Source organism: Bacillus rossius, chromosome 1 (assembly GCF_032445375.1).
Source record: "Bacillus rossius redtenbacheri isolate Brsri chromosome 1, Brsri_v3, whole genome shotgun sequence".
In the NCBI taxonomy this organism is placed as follows: domain Eukaryota; kingdom Metazoa; phylum Arthropoda; class Insecta; order Phasmatodea; family Bacillidae; genus Bacillus; species Bacillus rossius.
The window spans coordinates 195099538-195120769 of record NC_086330.1 but is presented as its reverse complement, the minus strand read 5'-3'; the positions used below and the strand labels follow the sequence as shown (position 1 = coordinate 195120769).

Sequence of the window (21232 nt, the reverse complement as noted above, 5' to 3'; positions counted from 1 at the left end):
CGAGAATGGAAGTCCCCGATTTCGATGTGAAATTGAAAAGAGATAGATCAGGGGAAGCCCAGAGTTCTGTATGTAAAAGGGTTTTTCATGTATTGTAACTTGTTCTGTGATTGGCTTGTATCTGTAAGAGTGAATGAAGCGTGCGTGTGATTGGTCGGAGAGGTCATGTGACGTCTACTCCCTGCGTGGAGGAGAGTGTGGCAGGACTTCACCAGTCGTCTGTCGATCGCTGCCCCAGTAGGTCGCGTTCGGTGGCTTCTCGCCAAATTATAATGTAATTTGCTAATGGATAATTTCACGTTGGTGGTCAGAGCCAGGCCGAGTATTAAGTCAACCTAATTTGTTTTATTTTCTTTCGGACAATAATTAGAAATTGCGGCCACCTTCGTCGGCATTTGGCTCGGGGCGAAATTCGGTTTCGCTGGGTGCTGCCACGTTTGAGGCCGCACTGACTTCATGTATTTGCAGCAAAACATTGCTGAAGGACGCTATTTTTTTGTTAATTCTCATCATGCGAAATAAGAGCAATTTTCGACAGTCAGATATACATGTGGAACGAGTGAATGAACCATTGGAAGTGTTTGGATTCGTCGAGGCATTCTGTTTGAAATAATAAAAACAAAATTACAATCGGCGTTGAACATCTGTTTATTTTGTATATAACGAACCGTTATACAGTCACCACGCCATTCATTGTCATGTACCATCAAAAGCAGCAGCCACATTTGATTTTCCTCCATTTTCTATAACAACCTCTTTTGCTGCATGTCTCATAGATGTGTCACAAACTTCAGTAACAGCTGAAAGAAGCTCTGTGTTGTATTTTTCAAATTTTGTGTTTGGTGGTGACAAATTCATTATAGCTGAAAAAATCTTCCCAGATGCTTTACCTCTGCCAATGGAATGAAGTGCATATGCAAATCTTACATTTATTTCAAACATATTTCTAATGCACTTTGAACTCATTCCTTAACCACTTTCGTCACAAATATTACATTTTATTACAATTCTATGAGCCAAACCACATTTTAAATGTTCATCGAAAGTCACCACAAGACTATTTTCACTACCACAAAATTTACACTTTGCTGATAACTGTACTAACCTAGAAATAAGTTCTAAATCAACAATGACATTCACACCAGTCTCTTCATCAAAATCTTTTGGAAGTTTGGAATGTTTCAGTTTCTGCGAACTAGAAGACTTCTTTGGACTTATTTGCACAGAACCTGTATATGTTGATGCTGAACACCTACTATTAGATTTATGTTCCTTTGTATGTTGATTACCTCTGAAAGTCCATTTTGGATTGAATTTCCGTATTCTTGCCATAATTATTACCAGGTACAATAATGCACAATGTAGTCCTGCTAACCAGTTAGCACAAGATATTAATAAAATGAAATAAAACTTACAACTATTACACCAACACAAATAAACACAACAATGAATGGATTAGTTGTTTACCCAAACAAAAGAAAACATATTTGGAAGTGTTGCCAACTTAGGAAAATATTGAGACAGTGTGCTGCCAATAGGGATGGGTCGGTACCGCTTCTCGGTTCTCGGTTCCTACGGTTCTCAGCATTTTAACCGGCACCGAGAACCGCAGCTAAAATGTCGGTGTCGGTACCAGTACCGGCAGTAAAGCAAAACCCTTTTCGAAAATAGTCCTTCACTACAACTTAACTGCAGCATGAAATGGCTCATCAAACGTCCAATTCACATATGAATTATTTTTTTGGACTTCTGTGGAATAATATTTATCTCTAACTATAAAATAAATTACACGTGAAAATATATAATATTCTCATCACATCTGTAAACAAAGTACGTTTTTCATTCAAAACAACAGTTGAAGGTGCCATAGATGTAGTTCGTCGATGTGAGCAACTCTTAACGTGTGTCTGTAGAGAGATGTGAACAGAAAGACGCCATTTTTGTTTCACTGGTTTTAAAAATTGGCAGCTAATTGAGTCATTGACACGTAAGTATGCGTGACTGGTGTACAAAGAACAATTAAAAGCTCAAAAGAATATTTGTTTAATAGAATTGATGATTGATTTCAAATATTTCTGAAATAATCTTCAGCATTCTAAAATTGTATGCTATTTGTGCAGTGCTGTGGAATGTAAGTTCACTGCAACTGCAGCCATGTAGCGGAATGACTAGTAACTTTCTCTTTTAGGCAAACGGGATTACATTGAAAGTGGCACGTCTGTTTTTAGTGGTAATAGCGTTGACGAAGATCTCGCGGACACGTGATAAAAGATAATGTTTTTAAAGTTTTTTTTTTTTTTTTTTTTTTTTTGCAAAGTGGTGTATGGATGGTAGATGTATTTTACTATTGACTGGTCAAACTAAATGCTTGTTGACATTTGTAAAGTATCATTATTCTGGCAAAATAGTGCAAATTGTGTAAGAATTGTGGCAGTAATTGACTTGACTGTGCAAACAAACTGAATTTGATGTAGACAATTTATTATTTTAATACTTTGAAAGTTTACCATCAATTTAATTTATTTCCATTATTGTAATATTTTCTTTTCATTTCTATATTTTAAAGGAGGGTGTATGTAGCTTTCTTGAGGTAATTGCCAGATTAATATAGTAAATTTTAGTTTTATTTAGTGTTCTCTATATTATTTAGAATTATTTTTCACTAATACATATTACATTTGCAATAGGTTGGTGTGTTTGCTGTAGCTTGAAAACTGTACTAAACCTTTTAATTTGTTTTGATAGCATCTTTAAAGACTGAAACATTATGCCAATGCATTTCTTTGTAAGCATACAATAAAAACATTGAGGAAAAAACAATACAAATAAATTATTATTTTTCAGTGTTATAATCAATAAATTATTGATGATGGAAGTCTAGATACAGGCTTTTTTAGTATTTTTTTGTAGCCGAAACAATAAATAGTTTATTACTTGAAACACCTCATAAATAGGTAATGTGTGAATAATGTTTATTTTATTTTTGAAGTCAGAACGGAGGACCAAGAACCGAGAACCGATTTTTAAGAACCGGTACCGAACCGAGAACCGGGAAGAAACAGCAATTGACCCATCACTAGCTGCCAACTTAGTAACAGGAATTAAAAATAATGCAGACATAAAAACGGTAAGAACATAAAAAAAGCACTGTAAGGTTCCAGGCCTTCAATATCTCAAAAATGGAAACATCACAATGATTCAATTAAATTTATGTTCTAGAAATATGTTTCAAAACGTCAAGTGATATATATCATTTCAAACAGTAGGAAATATAGTTCTTTTTTTTTTTAAATAAATTGGAAATTTTGATTTCTTTTCAATTAAAAAAGGTACTCGCTCCCCTTAATAGTTTTTTTTTCTGTTAATAAGTCTAAATCTGTAAGTATCTTGAGAAACTTCTTACCAATGCTTTAATGAACATTCTAAAATTATAGACAATAACTTTTATAGGTAAAAGACAGAGAACTTCTAAATGAGAAATGACAGAATAGCAGCTGCTGGTTGGTTCTGAATATGTTGGGTTAAACATAGGTACTGGTACTTAAGCAATTTTTAATCATATTTACATACTTTTTCTCAGTGTTACACAAATCTTATGATTTACTTTCTTTTTCCCTTAATTTGTCTGTAATTTGAATAATGATTTCTGAATATCTAAAATTGAACTTCATAACCATGGATTTTAAGTCACCATATAACACATTGTACACATATTTCTTCAGTATTCATGGCATGAATGTTGAAGTTTTGTAAAGTTAATAACAGGATAAATAAATTTACTTACTTTCTCAATCAGAATTGTCTACATAATGTAGCAGTGCCAATTTCTGGGCGGGTCATTCCATGTCAAATCAACACACTTTTAATAAAAATTTTACCTCACCATCTCAGATTTTGATGAAATTTTGCACAGATGTTACCTCCATACAGACTAACAAAAGTATAAAATTTTAGAATGATATATCCATCCGTTTTGAAAATATTGCTTTGTAAATTTTCGAAAAAACACTCAAAAACGCACGACAGGCATACTTTAAAATTACCATAACTCTTCTCCAAATTAAGTTAGAAAGGTGAGACAGGTGTCATTTTGCAGCATTTGGTATGGCCTTTAATGTGATATGTAACACAATAATGTCTAGAAAAATAATAATATTCAAAATATTTTTTAAAATTTAAATTTAAAATTTTGGAAAAAGTGCATTTTTAATTTTTTTCAAAAAATTCTATAAAATTTTTTGTACAAATATTAAATTGTCTACAGAGTTTTAAAGTGGAGAGTTAATGGGTTCATAGTAAAATTAATTGGTAATTGTAACCATATTTATACTTTACTTTACCCAATTATGATATTTAACCATTTTTATAATTATAATAAGTTATGTTGAAAGTATAAACACACAAAAATTGATTAAAATCACTAATAACACAATTGTAATTAATTCTAGTGCTACACTTTGCTTGTCTCTGATATAGGATTTTAAAGATTAGTTCAGACAAGCATCCAGCTACTGGGAATTCCCCTCAATTTGCATTGGGATTTCCCTAGCTTTGGAATTCCCCTTACTTTGGGATTCTCCTTGCATTGCCTTGAGATTCCCTTAGCTCTGTGATACCCTTGCTTTGCCCTGAGATTCAGAGTACTGTATAGTAGTGGTCTCAGCTAGTTTATGCTAGGGATCTGTATTGTCGGATGTAGTATCAAAGTTGTTAGTATAAGTATCAGTGCTACGCGTATATAAAAAGTGACCATTTGACTTATATTATTAGTGGAGTTTATGCATTCTGAATTGAGAATGTTGATATTTATTTTTAAAATGGTAATGTGTTCATCATGATAGTGACTGAAACCCTATGAAAAGGTGGGCAGTTTACGGTAAGAAATAGTTCTCAGTGAATCATTTTTGAAGTTACAGTATTTAATCCATTAAAAAAAAGCAATCACAACATTAGGGAAAAAAAAATTAAGGAATATTACTAGTTGGATGTGCAGTTTGTTTTCAGGATTGCCAAAGGGAGCAAAAATTTGTGATAGCTGTAGAATAGAAATTACAACATTACAAACTGCTTCTTCTTCTTCTTCTTCTTCTTCTTCTACTCACCAGGATAACGAATCAAGTTCAGATTCTGATAAAGATCCCAGTTTTTCTGCATCCTCAGAGGTGATTGGTTCATTAAATATTTCACTACAAGGGCTAGGAGAATCTACTATTAATAGGAACAAATTCAAATCAAATGTTATGCAACCAGAAAAATTAAAACAATTGACTTCACAAACAATTGGAAACTTTTTGAGTTGCCAGATAATTTCTCTGAGGATGATGGTAAAGATTTAGAGGAATCAGTTTTGCAAAACTTCAAAGCTAATTTCTTGAGTTCTACTAGTAGGAGCAAGAAGTTAATGATATTAACCTGTTTACCACCAAATTGGGGAGTTAGAAAAATAATGCTTGAGTTTGATGCGCCAAACTACATGGTACGACAATCAAAAAAACTCTTGGCTGAAAAAGGAATGTTAGAAAGTCCTAACCCCAAACCAGGCAAACACCTCTCAGAAGATGTAGTTGAAGCTGTCCATTTATTTTATTAATATGATGAAGTCAGTAGAGCGATGCCTGGTGTTAAAGACTGGATAACAGTCAATGAACCTAATAAAAATAAATCAAAAATATCAAAAAGACTTATTTTGTGCAATCTGAAAGAGGGATACACTTTATTCAAGGAAAAATTTCCAAATATTAAAATAGGTTTTTCAAAATTTCCTGAGCTTCGTCCAAAGCATTGTATTTTAGCGGGTTCTAGTGGGACACATGCAGTGTGTGTATGTACAATCCATCAAAATGTCAAATTGATGATTGAAAATGCAATATTATGTGATTTAACAAATGGAGAGTTCAAAACCTACAAACATTGCCTACCAAAAATGGTATGCAATCCACCAACAATAGATTGCAATATTGGACATTGTACATATTGTCCTGGTACTGCAGCAATACGGACCATCCTTGAGAAGTCATTTGAAGAGCACTTGATAAGAAATATCACATTTCGGCAGTGGATTTCAGTTGACCATTGCAATTTAGAGACACTGCAGAAATCATCAGCAGATTTCATAGATTTACTCTGTGACAAGCTGTCACTCTTAGTCCGCCACAACTTTATTGCAAAACAACAGACCTCTTTCATGAATCACTTAAAGGAAAATTTAAAAGAATCTGAATTTGCCATCACACTCAAATTTTCAGAAAACTACAGTACGGTTGTACAAGATGAAGCCCAGACTTACCACTGGACTAAGGGACATGCCATAGTTCACTCGTTTGTGATATATTATAAAGGAGAAAAAAGAATTGAACATTTAAACTACGTTGTAATTTCTGACTGCCTAGAGCAAAATACAGTTGCTGTTTACACATTTCAAAGAAATTTGGGTGCTTTTTTGATTACAAAATTTAAAAACGTTCCTCATAAGTTCTTTTACTTTTCAGATGGGTCTGCTGCCCAATATAAAAATAAGAAAAATTTCATCAATTTCTGTTTTCACAAGCAAGACTTCAACATATCAGCTGAATGGCATTTTTCAGCCACAGCTCACGGTAAATGGCCTTGCGATGGAGTTGGAGGTAAGGTTAAGAGATTAGCAGCTAAAGCTAGCTTGCAACGGCCCTACGAAAACCAGATCTTGACCCCTTTCCAGCTTTATGAATGGGCAGTAGAAAATATTTCTAGTATTAATTTCACTTTCACTACACGAGAGGATTACATAGAGTCAGAAATATTTTTAAAAGATTGTTTCAATCAGACAATTACCAACCAAGGAACTCAGCAATATCATGCATTTATACCTGTTGACTCAAGCACATCAAAAATTACTGTGAAAATATTTTCTGGAGCTACACATTCATCACACGTAACTGTTACCAGATCACTAGACAAACCGCAAATAGGAGACGTAAAGGGCTATACTGTAGTTGTATATGACAAGAACTTGTGGCTAGCTTATGTTATGGAGAAAAACGAAGTAATTGATGAAGTGAAAGTAACATTTCTCCACCCTGCTGGACCATCACCATCCTTTTCTTATCCAAGGAAACCAGATGTATTATGGATTCCTCTCACAGATGTGTTATGTACAGTAAATCCTGTGACACCAACTGGAAGAATTTATGTGCTATCTGAAAATGAAACTTTAAAAACCAATGAGGAATTTTTCAAGTACTGTAATTGAAAATTGTAATCAAACATGTGAGTGCTAATTTCCTTTCTTCAATTTATTTCTCATTTTAAATTAAATTCCTTGTAAAATTTAATTAAAAAATTGTTCAGTTTAAGATACTTTCAGTGTGCAGAATATAATTTACTGATTTTTTTTGTGTATTTTACAACAAGATTTTACTGTATTCTGTTATGCTTTCCTTTGCTGCCAACATTTAACCTGAGGTTTGACAAAAAGGGCCTTTGTTTTCAATTAATTTTACTATGAACCCATTAACTCTCCACATTGTAACTTTGTAGACAATTTAATATTTGTACAAAAATTTTTATAGAATTTTTTGAAAAAAAATTAAAAATGCACTTTTTCCAAAATTTTAAATTTAAATTTTAAAAATTATTTTGAAAAAATATTTTTTTTCTAGACATTATTGTGTTACATATCACATGAAAGGCCATACCAACTGCTGCAAAATGACACCTGTCTCACCTTTCTAACTTAATTTGGAGAAGAGTTATGGTAATTTTAAAATATGCCTGTCGTGCGATTTTGAGTGATTTTTCGAAAATTTAAAAAGCAATATTTTCAAAACGGATGGATGTATCATTCTAAAATTTTATATTTTTGTTAGTCTGTATGGAGGTAACATCTGTGCAAAATTTCTTCAAAACCTGAGATCATGAGGTAAAATGGGTGTGTTGATTTGACATGGAATGACCCCGGCTGAAAATAATGATGTGACTGTATACTTTTTCCCCAGTACTTGGTTCAGTTCCAGTTCTTAAAAATCGGTTCTCGGTTTTCAGTTAAACTCCACACAATTTCTCATAAAAAAAGATACCATTATGTCTTGATAAATAAATCTCCATTTGTTCACACTGATGTATTAGAACTCCATTTTACCAAAATATGATCACAAACATATCAACTAGCACTTATAGTAGCATACATACTTTATGTCTCAGATGGCTAGAGCAGAACACTACCTAGATCCTGTGGCACTGCAATATCTAGTAATATATTATATATTTACATCTGGACGGGCTAGCAAGGGGGCAGTAAATAAAGGATGGGGAGGGGGGGGGGGGGCTGAGAACTGTCGGAAATTTTTAAAGATTACTAACCATTAATGTAAAGTGCGTACAGATAGTAACTATTCATTGGCTTGGAAGGGATTTTAGAAAGACCTGTGCATGTGTTTCCTGCACGAGGTAAGTTAGTTTTCCAACAAGCATCAGCAGCATTTGTTTTACTGGAAGGTTACTGTATTTTCAACAGGAAAGGTTTGGCTGTCAAATTACTGTGGTACAAGATTATATTTAATTTCCTCAGTGACGGTTATATTGCTACAAATCGGCATAACCGAGAACAGGGACCACATCACTAGCTAAATTATAAAAATTAAAATTAAATTTTTGAATGACTTATAAAAGGCTAGTGAGCTACAAAAGCTTGCTCCGATCACCGGTCTATCAGGCCGATGAGACATTCGGAGTAAGTGCAAAGTGCCGTACTTGGTTGCTTTGCAAACCTGCAGTCCCCCAGCAGGTGACAGCTGTACACCAAATATTATGGGGTAGAGGTATGGGTACACCTGAAGTGGTCATAGTGTTGACTCTGGGTACTAGACAAATGAGCAGGGTACACTTCATTCAATACATGCAGCTGGAGTTTTGTCTGTTCAAGTTTACACTTAAACAAAATGCCTAGCTGATTATCACTTCCCTTTTTTCTAGACCTGCGTGAATATAATTTTTTTTTTAGTTTGAATTGAATACGAATATAAAATTACTAGTGATTATGCATATCAATTTTGAATAGTAAGAATGATAGAATCCCACTAAAACATTTTGCACATCATGTAACAACTTCTGGAAAATTAGACAAATAATACAAAAGAGAAAAGGCTGTTTAAGTTAATTCAGCTATAATAATTATGTGGAAAAAATTTGTTAAAATATTTAAATTATGAAATAATTTTTTTTAATAATGCAGCTAACCTAACCTTACCAACTAACCAACCTACTTTTCATTTCATTTCCTACTCGCCTTATTTTCCACAAACTGCTTTATTCATATTGATCCATTTGTGAATCGCAAAATACAATGAAATCCATTGCAATATATTTTACGAAAAACGTGGATCTTTTTTAAAATGCTTTATTCCCAAATAATAAATTAAATGAGCTTATATTTACATATACAAACCATAGTTATTCATGAGTTTTTGTTGATAATAGCAGCCAGGTAAATAGTATTTTAGTTCAGCAATATTGGAAAAACCCATTTTTTATTAATTTCATCTGAAATCTTAAACCATTATTTACTTTTTTTAAATATATTTTTGAGTCATATCTGTTCTCATCATGTACCATCCTCCCATCCACCACGCACCCCCCGCCCAAGCACCACCTCCCAACACCCCCCCCCCCCTCCCCCTCCAAATTCACACTCGCAACCCCCGGGCGTACACATGCCCACAACCCTCACCAACCCCCCCCCCCCCCACCCACCATATGCAAACACACGCACACGTGCACACACAGACACAGAGCAAGTAAGCTCCTACATTATCACTCTTATTCGTTAGAGTTCTTTTCCTTTGCTCTGATGACGACATACCCTCGACTTAACATACCAGTTGTCAAGAAGTTTCATTTCAAAGATAAAAAAATTCCTGTTCATGAATGACTTGCAGGTTTCACATGACACCAGATTACAATGAACGCACTCACCAAAGCCCTCAGGATCCGAGTCCCACTGCTCCAGATCTGCCTTGGTTAGTAGGAAGTAGTGCGTCACCAGTTTCCTGCAGAACTCTGTCAGAGTGACCTCAGTGAAGAAGGACATCTTCAGCTCGTGGGCTCGCAACACTTCTGGCTCCTTTTTATCTAACACAAAAACATTACTGTTGTACCATCTGTCTCCAGAATGGATTGAAAACAGCAGGTACACAGAATGTGAATGTCAATTAATGGAATTTATAAACTGTACATAAAAGATAACCTTAAGACTATACATAAATCTGCCATATGGATGGATGAATGGATTAGAGCAGCTAGAGGCCATAAGGGTTGGGTGAGGGGAAGAGAACACAAGACATAAGCCACTGGCTCAAGGCAATGTCCCCAACATGACACCTTGCAATCAACACTTGTTTGACACCAGATCAGTTCTTACTACTCTACCATTATGGTACTTTTCAGCCAAATGGAACCTTAAGACAAACTTTGTATAGACCCATTACGTTATGTAATGGGTTTGTCCGTAAAGTAATGAGACTAGGTCTGGTAAAAAGAATTTAATGATTTGATCGGTACATATTCTTAAAATTCTTCAAAATAGTCTCCTTGGGTGTCGATACACCATTGCCAACGTGATTCACATGCTACAAAGGCTCCCTGGAAGTCAGCTGCCGTAACATCTTTCAGAGACTCTGTGACAGCCCGTTGGATAGCGGGAACATCTTCAAAACGGTAACCTCTCATGATTCTCTTGAGCTCTGGGAACAGGAAGAAGTGTAGCAGTGTGGGCTGGAGCATTGTCGTGGTGGAGCTTCCAGCAATCTGCCATCTCCAGTCGTTTTTGTTTGACGGCTCTGTGCATCTTTGTAGAAAATGGCGTTGACAGTTTGTCCTAGACGTATACAAATTCTTTGTGGACCATCCCACGCTTGTAAAAAAAGACAATGAACATTATCTTTACTTTAGACTTCGACATTCTCACTTTCTTCGGGAGCAGGGAGTTCGAGGTGTGCCACTCCAAACTTTGGAGCTTGGTTTCGGGATCGTACTGAAACACCCATTATTCATCACCTGTTATAATGTTGTCTAGAAAGTCCGGTTCACTTTCTAACTGCTCCAACATCTCACGGGAAACATCAAATTGTAGATATTTTTGTTCATGACTCAACACTTTTGGCACCAATTTCGCACAAACCTTCCGCAAGTTCAAATTTTCAGGAATAATTTTGTGAAATGTTGTTTTGCACATGTTTAGGTTTTCGGCGATTAATCTTACACTCAAACGACCATCCAAGTCCAGGAGATTTTTTTCCTTGGCCACATTTTCGTCCAAACCACTTGTTGAAGGGCGTCCATGTCTTCAACTGTCTCCCGACCATTCATGAACTCACTGAACTACCGGAAAACCTGAGCCCTTGACAGGACGTCATCTTTGTAAGCCTCCTTAACCAAGGAAAACATCTCAGAAGCATTTTTGCCAAGGCGAAAGCAAAATTTAATCTCGTAGCGCTGCTCCAGCGAACGCTTCATTTTGGACATTTTGTGCCGTGACAAAAACCTAAACACAGCATGTGCACCACGCGTGATTATCACTGCGCCAGAGCTCACACAAGATTGCCACCAGATCCGTGGCTTAATTTAGACCCCCCACCACTAATTCACCCTTCGGCGGACTGGAGCTCCGTGGAGCAGCCAGTCTCATTACTTTATGGAAAAACCCTGTACATACTATTTTATTAATGTATGTATGTATGTATACAGTGTTTGTTCTCACCTGCTAGTAAGGTTATTATTATAACAGACAACTGTATTATATTATGTCAGTCAAAGATTCTAGACCTCAAATAACCAAATGCTTTAAATTCAAAAAAATGTCTCCTGAATAAAACATTTTATTTACTCCTTTTTACTTTATCAGCAATTTACTTTATTTACATGTTATAAGTTTCTTCACCCTTATAGCAATAAGCTCAGCGTAAATGTATGGAAATACTGTTTTTTAATTTGAATCGAATATCACAATATTCACAAATAACGAATATTTTTCTAATCAAACTTTAATATACAGTGAAATTTTTCCAGTGAAATTTTTCTTTCACACTCCACAGGAGTGCAAAAAATATTTATCCAAACAACAGTTAAATAAAAAAAGAGATACATTTAACCTTTACAAAGAGATGTAAAATAAAGAAAATTAGGAAAAAAAACTGGCAATACATTTACTTAAACCAGTAAATTTTTAATTTAAAAGTTATTTTGTTAATTAGGTTACATAGATAAAATAGATAATTATTAATAAATATAAAAAAAAATGTGTGAATAATGTTGCAGTACAAATCAAAATTTTTCAGTAAATCATTGTACATCAACAACCATGTTACATTTGGTTTTTCAATGATTTTTTGTGACTGTGTCCAATATGGTGTAGGCCTATCTATCGGTAAAAAATAATTTTAAAAAATAAATAAATGTTTAATTGAATATGTATTCAATTATTCATGTCTAGCTGACCCAACAAGGCTTTGTCCTGTCCAAATTTTAATAAATTTGTTTGTGATTGTGAATTTGTGAAAAGATATTGGAAATGTGTATTAAATAACAATTGTGGCCAAGGATGTTCAATTTGAGGATGACTACATTCAGAAGTACGCCAATTTATAAATTTTACATGCGAGATTAATTCTATTGGCAGTACACCCCTGAAATACTGGAAATATGCAATGTGCCTGGAATGTAATCATCTTGGAACCATGCTGTTTTGTTTCAAAATATAAGTCAAAACTGAAAAAAGTTAGAATTTAAGTAAATAATCAAAACAAAGAAATACTTTGATTAGATTGGTGTGTTGTGACATAATCATTTCATTCATTGCAATGCTTTATGATTAGGAATGGTGATTTTTCATTTTTGTGAAATAGATGCGAAAATATGCTAAATTATATTTTTTCCGCTATAAAATGCGAAATCTAGACTATTCCGAGATAAATGCGAAATCAAGGTAAAAAAACGTAGATTCGTCTTCACTCTACACAATTTATTTACCGATTGTATTTCGTTTTAGTTCAGTATCAAAGGAAACCATCATTTTATGGCGTATTCAGCACAAGTATCTTATTTTTATGTCATTCACAACTAATGTTCGTAAATATTGAATGAAGAATGGACATACGTGTCTCGCGATTGTAAACAAAGCAAAGAACAACTAGCTGGAAGATTGTCCGTCATCTTGCAGAGTAGTCAAGTTTTTAGGCCACCATATTGCGACATCTCTGCTTCGTCGCGCTAACAATTGTAAGTCCCATTTTCTGGCTGTGTTTCACGTGAAAGCCGCGTTCTTGTGTAGTCTATGGAAGGTGGTGTGTTTACAAATACGTACATACTCGTGAATATGTTGTATACTGTTATTTCTCGTGGTAAAAATGGGACGAAAAGTCATTTCCATTCGAGATCGCATAAATGAATACAAAAGTGTACAGTTCTACGAAAGTGATGCAAATATTTTAATGTGCAATTATAACGTTTTGTTACATACAAAAATAAAAAGATGTTGCACCAATTCTAGTTTTGTTGTTTTATTTTTTCAAAATAGAATGCACAGACGAATCCAATCACTTTCAATGTTTCACTCACTCGTTCAACACGTACATCTGCCCGCCGAAAAATGCTCGCAGCTCGCGCGATGAGAATTAACGAAAAATAACGTCCTTAAGTAATATTTTACTGTAAGTACACGAAGTCAGTGCGGCCTCAAATGTGGCCGCACCCAGCGAAAATGAACTTCGCCACGAGCCAAACGCCGACGTCGGTAGCCGCAATTTCTAATTTAAAATATCCAAAAAGTTTCAAAACAAATGATTATTAAACGGCATGGCACTAGCTACCGACGTTAAATTCTCTCTTCAACAATTTCTACATACTTTGCGAGAAGCCACCGAACGCGACCTACTTGTGCAGCGTTCGACGGACGACTGGTGAACTCATGAACCTGTTTCCTCCACGCAGGGAGTCACCTTCCAGGTTAGGTATGGAGAGAACTGTACTCAGTATTTTACCCTGTTTGCCGTCATAAAATGTGACAACAATGGGGTACAATTTTTCGTTTGTGTCATTACTTCCATCTGTTGCAACAGAGAAAGGCCCTGTCTGTAGATGCACAACAACTTCACAAAATGTATTACTTGCCATTTCATTCAAAATACAAGTTGTTTTCGTATGGGCACATGTGAATTGCTTTGCAATATTTGAGTCTGTGAACATTTTTTTGAACAATCCACCGGCATGATCTGCTGCACTGAGTGCGATGTTATGCTCCACTAAAAAGGAAACAATAAGGCATTCCCCTTTCGTAACGTCTAAATTGGTTTTTGTAGTGTTGAAAAAACTGCTGATTTTCTTGTTCTCTTCCTGACTCTTCACTTTCCCAAAGTGTTTGGGACAGTTAACATGCGTGGTTACATCATGTTTACCACCGTACTCTATATTAAAAGCACACATACACACTAAACAGAACAAATTTTTCGCCTTTCTGTGATCTTTGTATACACGGAAATTCCTCACTGTAAGAATACTTGAATGTTTGGAAGTACTTCTTCAGTTTGCTTATTTTTAAAACATGTTAAAAACACTCATAAATGACGCACAAAAATTAAGAACAAAAGTCTTCAAAGAAACACAGGCTACTTATAAACATAAAATGTATACAATAATCTACCACAGAATACAGTAGAGTCCCGAAAACTCGGCCTAATGTGGACCGAAGGTTGGCCGAGTTTGTGAATATGCCGAGTTATCAGGAATGGTGTTCAAAAAGAATAAGTATGAATGCTTCATCAGAAAATACGGTACTCTACTTGCATGTATTGTTTACTTTAAAATACAACAAATAATTAACTGTCCAAATACAGTAGAACCTCGTTAATACATGATGGTCGGGACCGAGATAATCACGATTACTGAATTTCACGGACTAGCGATTAAAAGCCCGGAAGGTCTTGTCAAGCTTCTCAGACACCGGCGTGCAGCTGGGTTAAGGCCAAGGTCATGTGACGTAACATCTCCCGAGGCTTACTGCACCTTGGCAGAAATGAATAAAAAATAGTAAACTCCCCCATTATTCGTGTTAATTGGGACCCGCCAATGCCTGGATAATTGAAATCCTGTAAAAAATATAATTTAAACCCGGATAATCCGTTCACGGTAAGGGCCGTCTTCGAATTAGTGTCTCGGCTTAAAAAAATACGGCACTGCCTAGCCATTAGTTCACTGTCATTTACAATAGCCGAAGAGAGAAAGATAAGATCATGCTGATCTTTCACACATAAATTTTGGGTAGACACGTCATTCACCAGGCGCCTGCCGTGCGCTGGCGGGCGGAAAGTAACTCAGCAGCAGAAGATGCCATCGTAGAGTACTGTCCAGCACCCCCAAACTCAGTCACTCACATCGCGATGTGCAACACACTTAAGAAATTGACTAATACTGGCAAAGGATACAGGTAGACTGAATACTGAATGGTTGAGCACGCGCCGGCGCCAGACATGTGGGGGAGGAGTGGGGGTGTGGCGCGATACAAAGGAATACGGGACCTTGAACGAGTCTGCGTGCTGGGATTTTCCCCTTGTTAGGGTGTGGCCGAGTTATCCGGACTGCGGGTTATCGAGTGCTGAGTTTTCAGGACTCTACTGTATTAAGGAAATAAAACATTTTCAACAATTTAAAAAGTGTTTTGAATTTTCTACTTCAAAAATGCTACTACTCCACAGCAGAATATCTCAATAGAACGACTTATACTTCCACTTTATACTTATTTTTTATTTTCTGTAAATACAATTTCAATGTTTACGAGATAAAGTAGTAATCAAAATATCTTGTACAGTCTTTGTCACAACTGTATTACTGCTTTACCTTTATGTGTGTATGTTTAGATAAATTTTTTATTGTATTGTAAAAAAAATAATTGAAACTGTACTATTATTGTTAACATTTTATCTGTATACAACTGTATTATTGTATAAAGCCTATATGTGTACTATACTTGTATTACCGTTTCTGAAACCATTTTGTGTTATACTTGTGTCAACTGTCAAATTTCAACTTTTCTTTAGTGGCTGTATATGTACCTGTAAAACTAGTTATTGTTGTTGTTGTTCTTATATTTCTTGACATGTCCTATAACATTTGTGCAAATACATAACTGTATGGTCAGATGGACGAAAATAAATAAATATTTAAAATAAATAGATGGAAAACAGCACGAAACTAGTAAAATAAATTTAATTAACCGTCCATTTGTGTTGGTGAAAGGTATACAGGAAATATAAAAGAACCGAACAATTAAAACTTTTCGGAATACTTCTACACAATTATTTACCGCTGCTATGTTACACCATGTTTGGAAACTAGAGTAGAGTGGCGTTTGCTTACCAAACAGACAAGTAACTTAATTTTTGATTCGTCGGAAAGAGCCAATGAGAATGACAATGTCAAGAACAGAGATGCTTCTTTGTTTGGCATCCATGTCCATGCTTGTTGTCTCTCTCATACAGACCTCGCCGTTACAAATTCAAAATTACCCGTTCAGCGAATTTTGAAATTTATTAAAAAGATTTGAAATCTGTAAAAAAAATTTAGGCTCCATAAAACCAAAAAACAACGCCCCTATCCATAATTTTACGGACAATCCGTAAAATTTGGCAGGTATGCAACCTATTTGGTGAATAACAGTGATCACTAAACCACTCAGGTTCCAATTACATGCTTAATTGAGTCATGCCAAGGGTTAAATAAATCCCTATCCTCATTGTGAGGCAAGTGCTAGAAGGACTCCTACGTTTATTCTCAAGACAATTTACACTGGAATTCACTTTTCTAGGGAAGAACGAGAAACACATTAGTTTTTCAAACACAAGCCCTCCCTTTCACAAAATCTGGACCTGCTGCCATCCAGCGATCACAGTGATCGTAGTCACCGATGACACGCACACAGAACTTGGAAAGCAATTTCTATCAAGTCACAGTACTAAGAGGGTTATTATAAAAGTAAAGAACGTTTTATATTACAAGCAGTGCAGTTCTGACACCACCCCCCACTGTGGCGTCATGGACTTTCCCATTCCTTAACGCCAGTCTGATGCTAACAGCAAGCCATAACTGTCGTTTGCTGCTTATAACGTGACTTTGAAATGTGTGACAAAATTAAAGATCCCGCCAAGTGTGAGGTTCGTAGAGTAAGACGGTTTTTTAATACGAAAAAATTCAATAAAAATTTACAGACAGATAACCAAGGTTTATGGTAATGCGATGAATGAAATTCAGTTCGAAAATGGTGCATAATGTTTAATGGCAGGCGAAATAATATCTATAATAAATAACGCTCAGGCCGACCTTCAATTACGACTGATGAACTCAAATCAAATATTAGGGAAAAAAATTCAACAGGATAGAAGTTTCACCACACATGGACGAAGGGTTGGACTTGGGGGATGTTAATGACTGGTTCAACAACTTGGTGTAATTGAGTATGCAGAAGGCATAGAAAAGCTGGTGAAGCTATGACAAATGTTTAAATTTGTATGATGATTACGTAGAAAAATATCTAAGAATCATATGTGTTATAAAATAAGTTTTGTTTCACTATCTTAAATAAAAATATCTAAAAACAAACATTCTATATCTTTAACAAAATCCTCGAATTACCAGTTCCAGTGATATGCTGCAGTACATGCATCATGAGAGAGTGGAACTGACCTTCCACAACCTTGCCAGGCTTGTACTCCACACACAAGAGAATGGCTTTGACCAGATTCAAGCACTGCACGATGAAGCGCTCAAAGAGCAGGCCCTCGCCGGTCGGAGTGAACACGTAGTAGCCAGCGAACTCCAGCGACATGTGGATGTACTCCACGAACGACAAGGGGTGGTGCTCCAGTACATCCAGAAGGATCTTCGTCAGGTGGATGACGAACTTCTCGCATACTTCCGCCAACGCAGTTTTGTCTCTGCTGAGCAACGACTTGCCTGCAAGCGATGTTCAACCGTGCAACATAACATTTTCACTATAACATTTCCATCATCAGCAGTCTACACTTTAGCTGGGAAAAACTTCAGTAAAAACATTTCAGTTACGATTGTTAAGGTATGCAAGAATCACAATATCCAAAGGACCTACTCAAACCAAATTAGAGTAACAGGTATTCAAGAACTATGGGCACGCTGGATTAGCAATTTTATCAGATTATATGGAGTTTCAACATAGTTTTAACAGGAATAGCAAAGAATAATTAATATACACAAACAATGGTCTCTAAACAAGTTGTAATAAGCTGCTCTACAAAAATAAAAAAAATAGCAGAGCATTGTTCTTCTTCAAACAATCATTATGCCATTGCACCAGTTAATTGTGAAATTCAACCCACCAGAAAACAGGAAACACATCACTTAATAATACCGTATATACTCGTGTATAGCACACCCTTTTTTCCCCTCAAGTAAAGGAAAAAAATAAGGATGCGTGCTATACACTGGAAAAAAAAGTGAAGGCGGGAGGCGGGGAGGAGGAGTGGAAGTCATTAACTGACGGGTGACGTTTCTGGCCAGCCCCCACACACACGCACAAGCAACAAGGCCTCTCTTTCTCACACACACACACAAACTGGTCTCTCGCACACACACACACACACACACACACACACACACACGTGCGCGCGCAAGCTCGCACATCAACGTCTCTTGTTTATTTTTAGACCTCCCCCTCTACAGAAAGCCAGCACAGAAGCTAGTAAAATAAAAGAGAGAGAGAGCGAGAGAGAATGTTGTCACCAGTCTCCCTCCCACTTCCTTCGCTTCCTCGTCCCAGCAGTTACTGGTGAGTCATCTAGTCCTCCGCGCCAGCTTAGCAACGTAGCGTGGCACGCTTCATTTTGCATGTCCCTAAAAATGTGTTAACTATCAGTTGAAATATCTATGTAGAAGCTAAATGACAGGAGTGGTGGTGTTTAGTCCTGTCAACTGTCAAGGTTACTTGATGGTCATAGTCCCGTTCCTGCCTGCCTCCCTCCCTCCCTCGTGACCACGTACCAGTTGTGACGATACAGCGCTTCATTATCTTCCGTCTACACAGCAGAGTTTAAATATTTTCTTGACTCATCACCACACATCAATTTAAATAATCATTTGTTTCATAAGTAATTATTTAACAGGTACCACAAAACGTTAGTAAAATTTATTTATGGGGGAAAAAAATTTAATTTTTTTTCTTTGGAATTTGTTGCAAAAATCGTGGTGCGCGCTATACACGAGGGCGCGCTATACACGAGTAAATACGGTAATCTCAGCACTGACTGACAGACAACGTATAGCTTAAACCGGTGGGTCTAGAAGCAGGAAATTTTGCAAAGGAGTTCCTTGTAAAACGTAGATGAGCAATAAAGAAGGATTTTTGAAAATTCATCCCCTAAGGGCATTAAATAGGGGAAGAAAGTTTATACGTGTGCGTGTGTATATATATTAGTCATAGACATACAAAGTTACAGACGTAGATACAATCTGTGAGTGTCATTTCTCTATGTTTGCCAAACAAAAGCAGTGAAGCCATTAAATTTTGCTATTCTAACAAATAAAGTAGAGTGTGCAAACAATGAAAGCTCTTAATGTTTTTCGTCACCATGTTTGATACAATTCCAATTGCCCATTTTATACTTTATTGTTAACTGTTATCATTAAAATGAATTACCACAGCATATTAGCATCTAACTGTAGCACATTAGTTCTAGAGTTTAGTTTAGAACTTTGTAAATAGATGGCGTTGCATTGAATTGAATTAAATTAAATAGTGGAATTTGATATTTAGGTTTCTGAAGAACTTAGATAATAAGTACCAAACAAAAAAGTACTTTTCACTGATTTATCAAAAAGTAAATGTCGTGGAGAGACCTGAAAATTAAAGTACGAAACATGCACAGAATCTGAGGAGGAAGAAAGAGATTCAGAGATATTTATGTGAAAATGAAAGTACGTAATAAAGTAATAAGTAATAAATATTCTTATTCCAAAAATAATGAAATGAGATGTTTTCAGGTTTATTCATATGTTTTGAGTTAGATTATGTCTAGTAAATATGTGTAAGTACTGAAGTATTGAATGTAACTAAATATTATCCTTATTCCAAAACAAAATAGTTTATAGAGATGTAAGTTTTCAGGTTTATTCTTTTATTTTGGTTTAGCATTTGTTTTCTTTTAATATTTGAGTAATTTTGAGTTAGGTTGTGTTTTGTAAATATTAATAGATTTTTTCGTGCTAATTGCACTTTGATTGTATTTACTTAAAATTGTTGTGGAAATTTAGATGATTGAAGGGCAAAATGTGCCACCAACTTATGTTCCTATTGTTTGAAAAGGAGCTTGCCTATTTCGGGCCTTATCTTTTTTTTACTTATGGAAATCAAGAAATGCATAATGATGAGCGTGGGCAGATTGTAAGTTATGTTGTAGACAACTGGATAGAATTTTGTATGTCATGTGATGAAAATGGAGATAACTATGCCACATTGTCAGATAATAACGATATGATAAAAACATCAACTTTGGTTGTTTACATGAGTTTGAAGTTATGGAACGAATCTTCCTCTTTGTTTTTGAAGTCTATTTAAATGGTACATTTCATGTCCAAACAGGAACTGAGGGTCCACCTGTTAAGCGGCTTAGGTTTACCGTAAGTCTTTAAAGTAGGCATTTTGATGCATATGCTTTGCAAGAAAATTTGGTTTCGCGGGTTTTGGACAAAATTATTTCAAAAGTTATTTTTGCTAAAAAAATTAAAACGTGAAATAATTCCTGGCCACGACCAAAGGGTAAAAAAAGGACACAGGGAGAGCCGGTTATCCAAAAACCCTAACATTGGAGAAAAGTCGGATGATTCCCGAGATGTTGCTGATGAGGAATCTTGCAGAGTTGACCTGATGTGTAATGATGTGTAAAGCCCAGGCAGTGCCAGGTACTTCAGCTAGTCTACTTAATAAAACCGTAACACTGACTGACTTCTGGAAGACAGACAGTGCGCAGCCTAAACCAACAGACATAGAGATTTGAAATTTAAAGGAAATATTTCATGTGTACCCTCAGTGTGTAGTATATGTATATATGTGGTGTCTATACAGTATTATGTAGATACACCTACCACTATGTATGTGCCTCTCGTAGTGTTGTCACTTTCTATATGTTTGTAGTATAGCTGATTAAGTAGTATTGTGGTTAATTGGGTGCCGTTGCTATACAAA

At 35.7% G+C, this 21232-nt stretch overlaps 1 protein-coding gene across 9 annotated transcripts in view; it reads right to left on the bottom strand.

Annotated features, from left to right (window-relative positions):
- LOC134527198 (importin-11-like) overlaps window positions 1-21232 on the bottom strand; it is a 423976-nt gene that overhangs the window by 213242 nt on the left and 189502 nt on the right. For all 9 annotated transcript variants that reach the window (XM_063359649.1, XM_063359652.1, XM_063359648.1 and 6 more), the window contains 2 exons: window positions 17704-17973; window positions 9949-10104 (listed from right to left, as the gene is read on the bottom strand). In XM_063359649.1, coding sequence (XP_063215719.1) covers window positions 9949-10104; window positions 17704-17973 — 426 coding nt within the window. The remainder of the gene's footprint in view (window positions 1-9948; window positions 10105-17703; window positions 17974-21232) is intronic.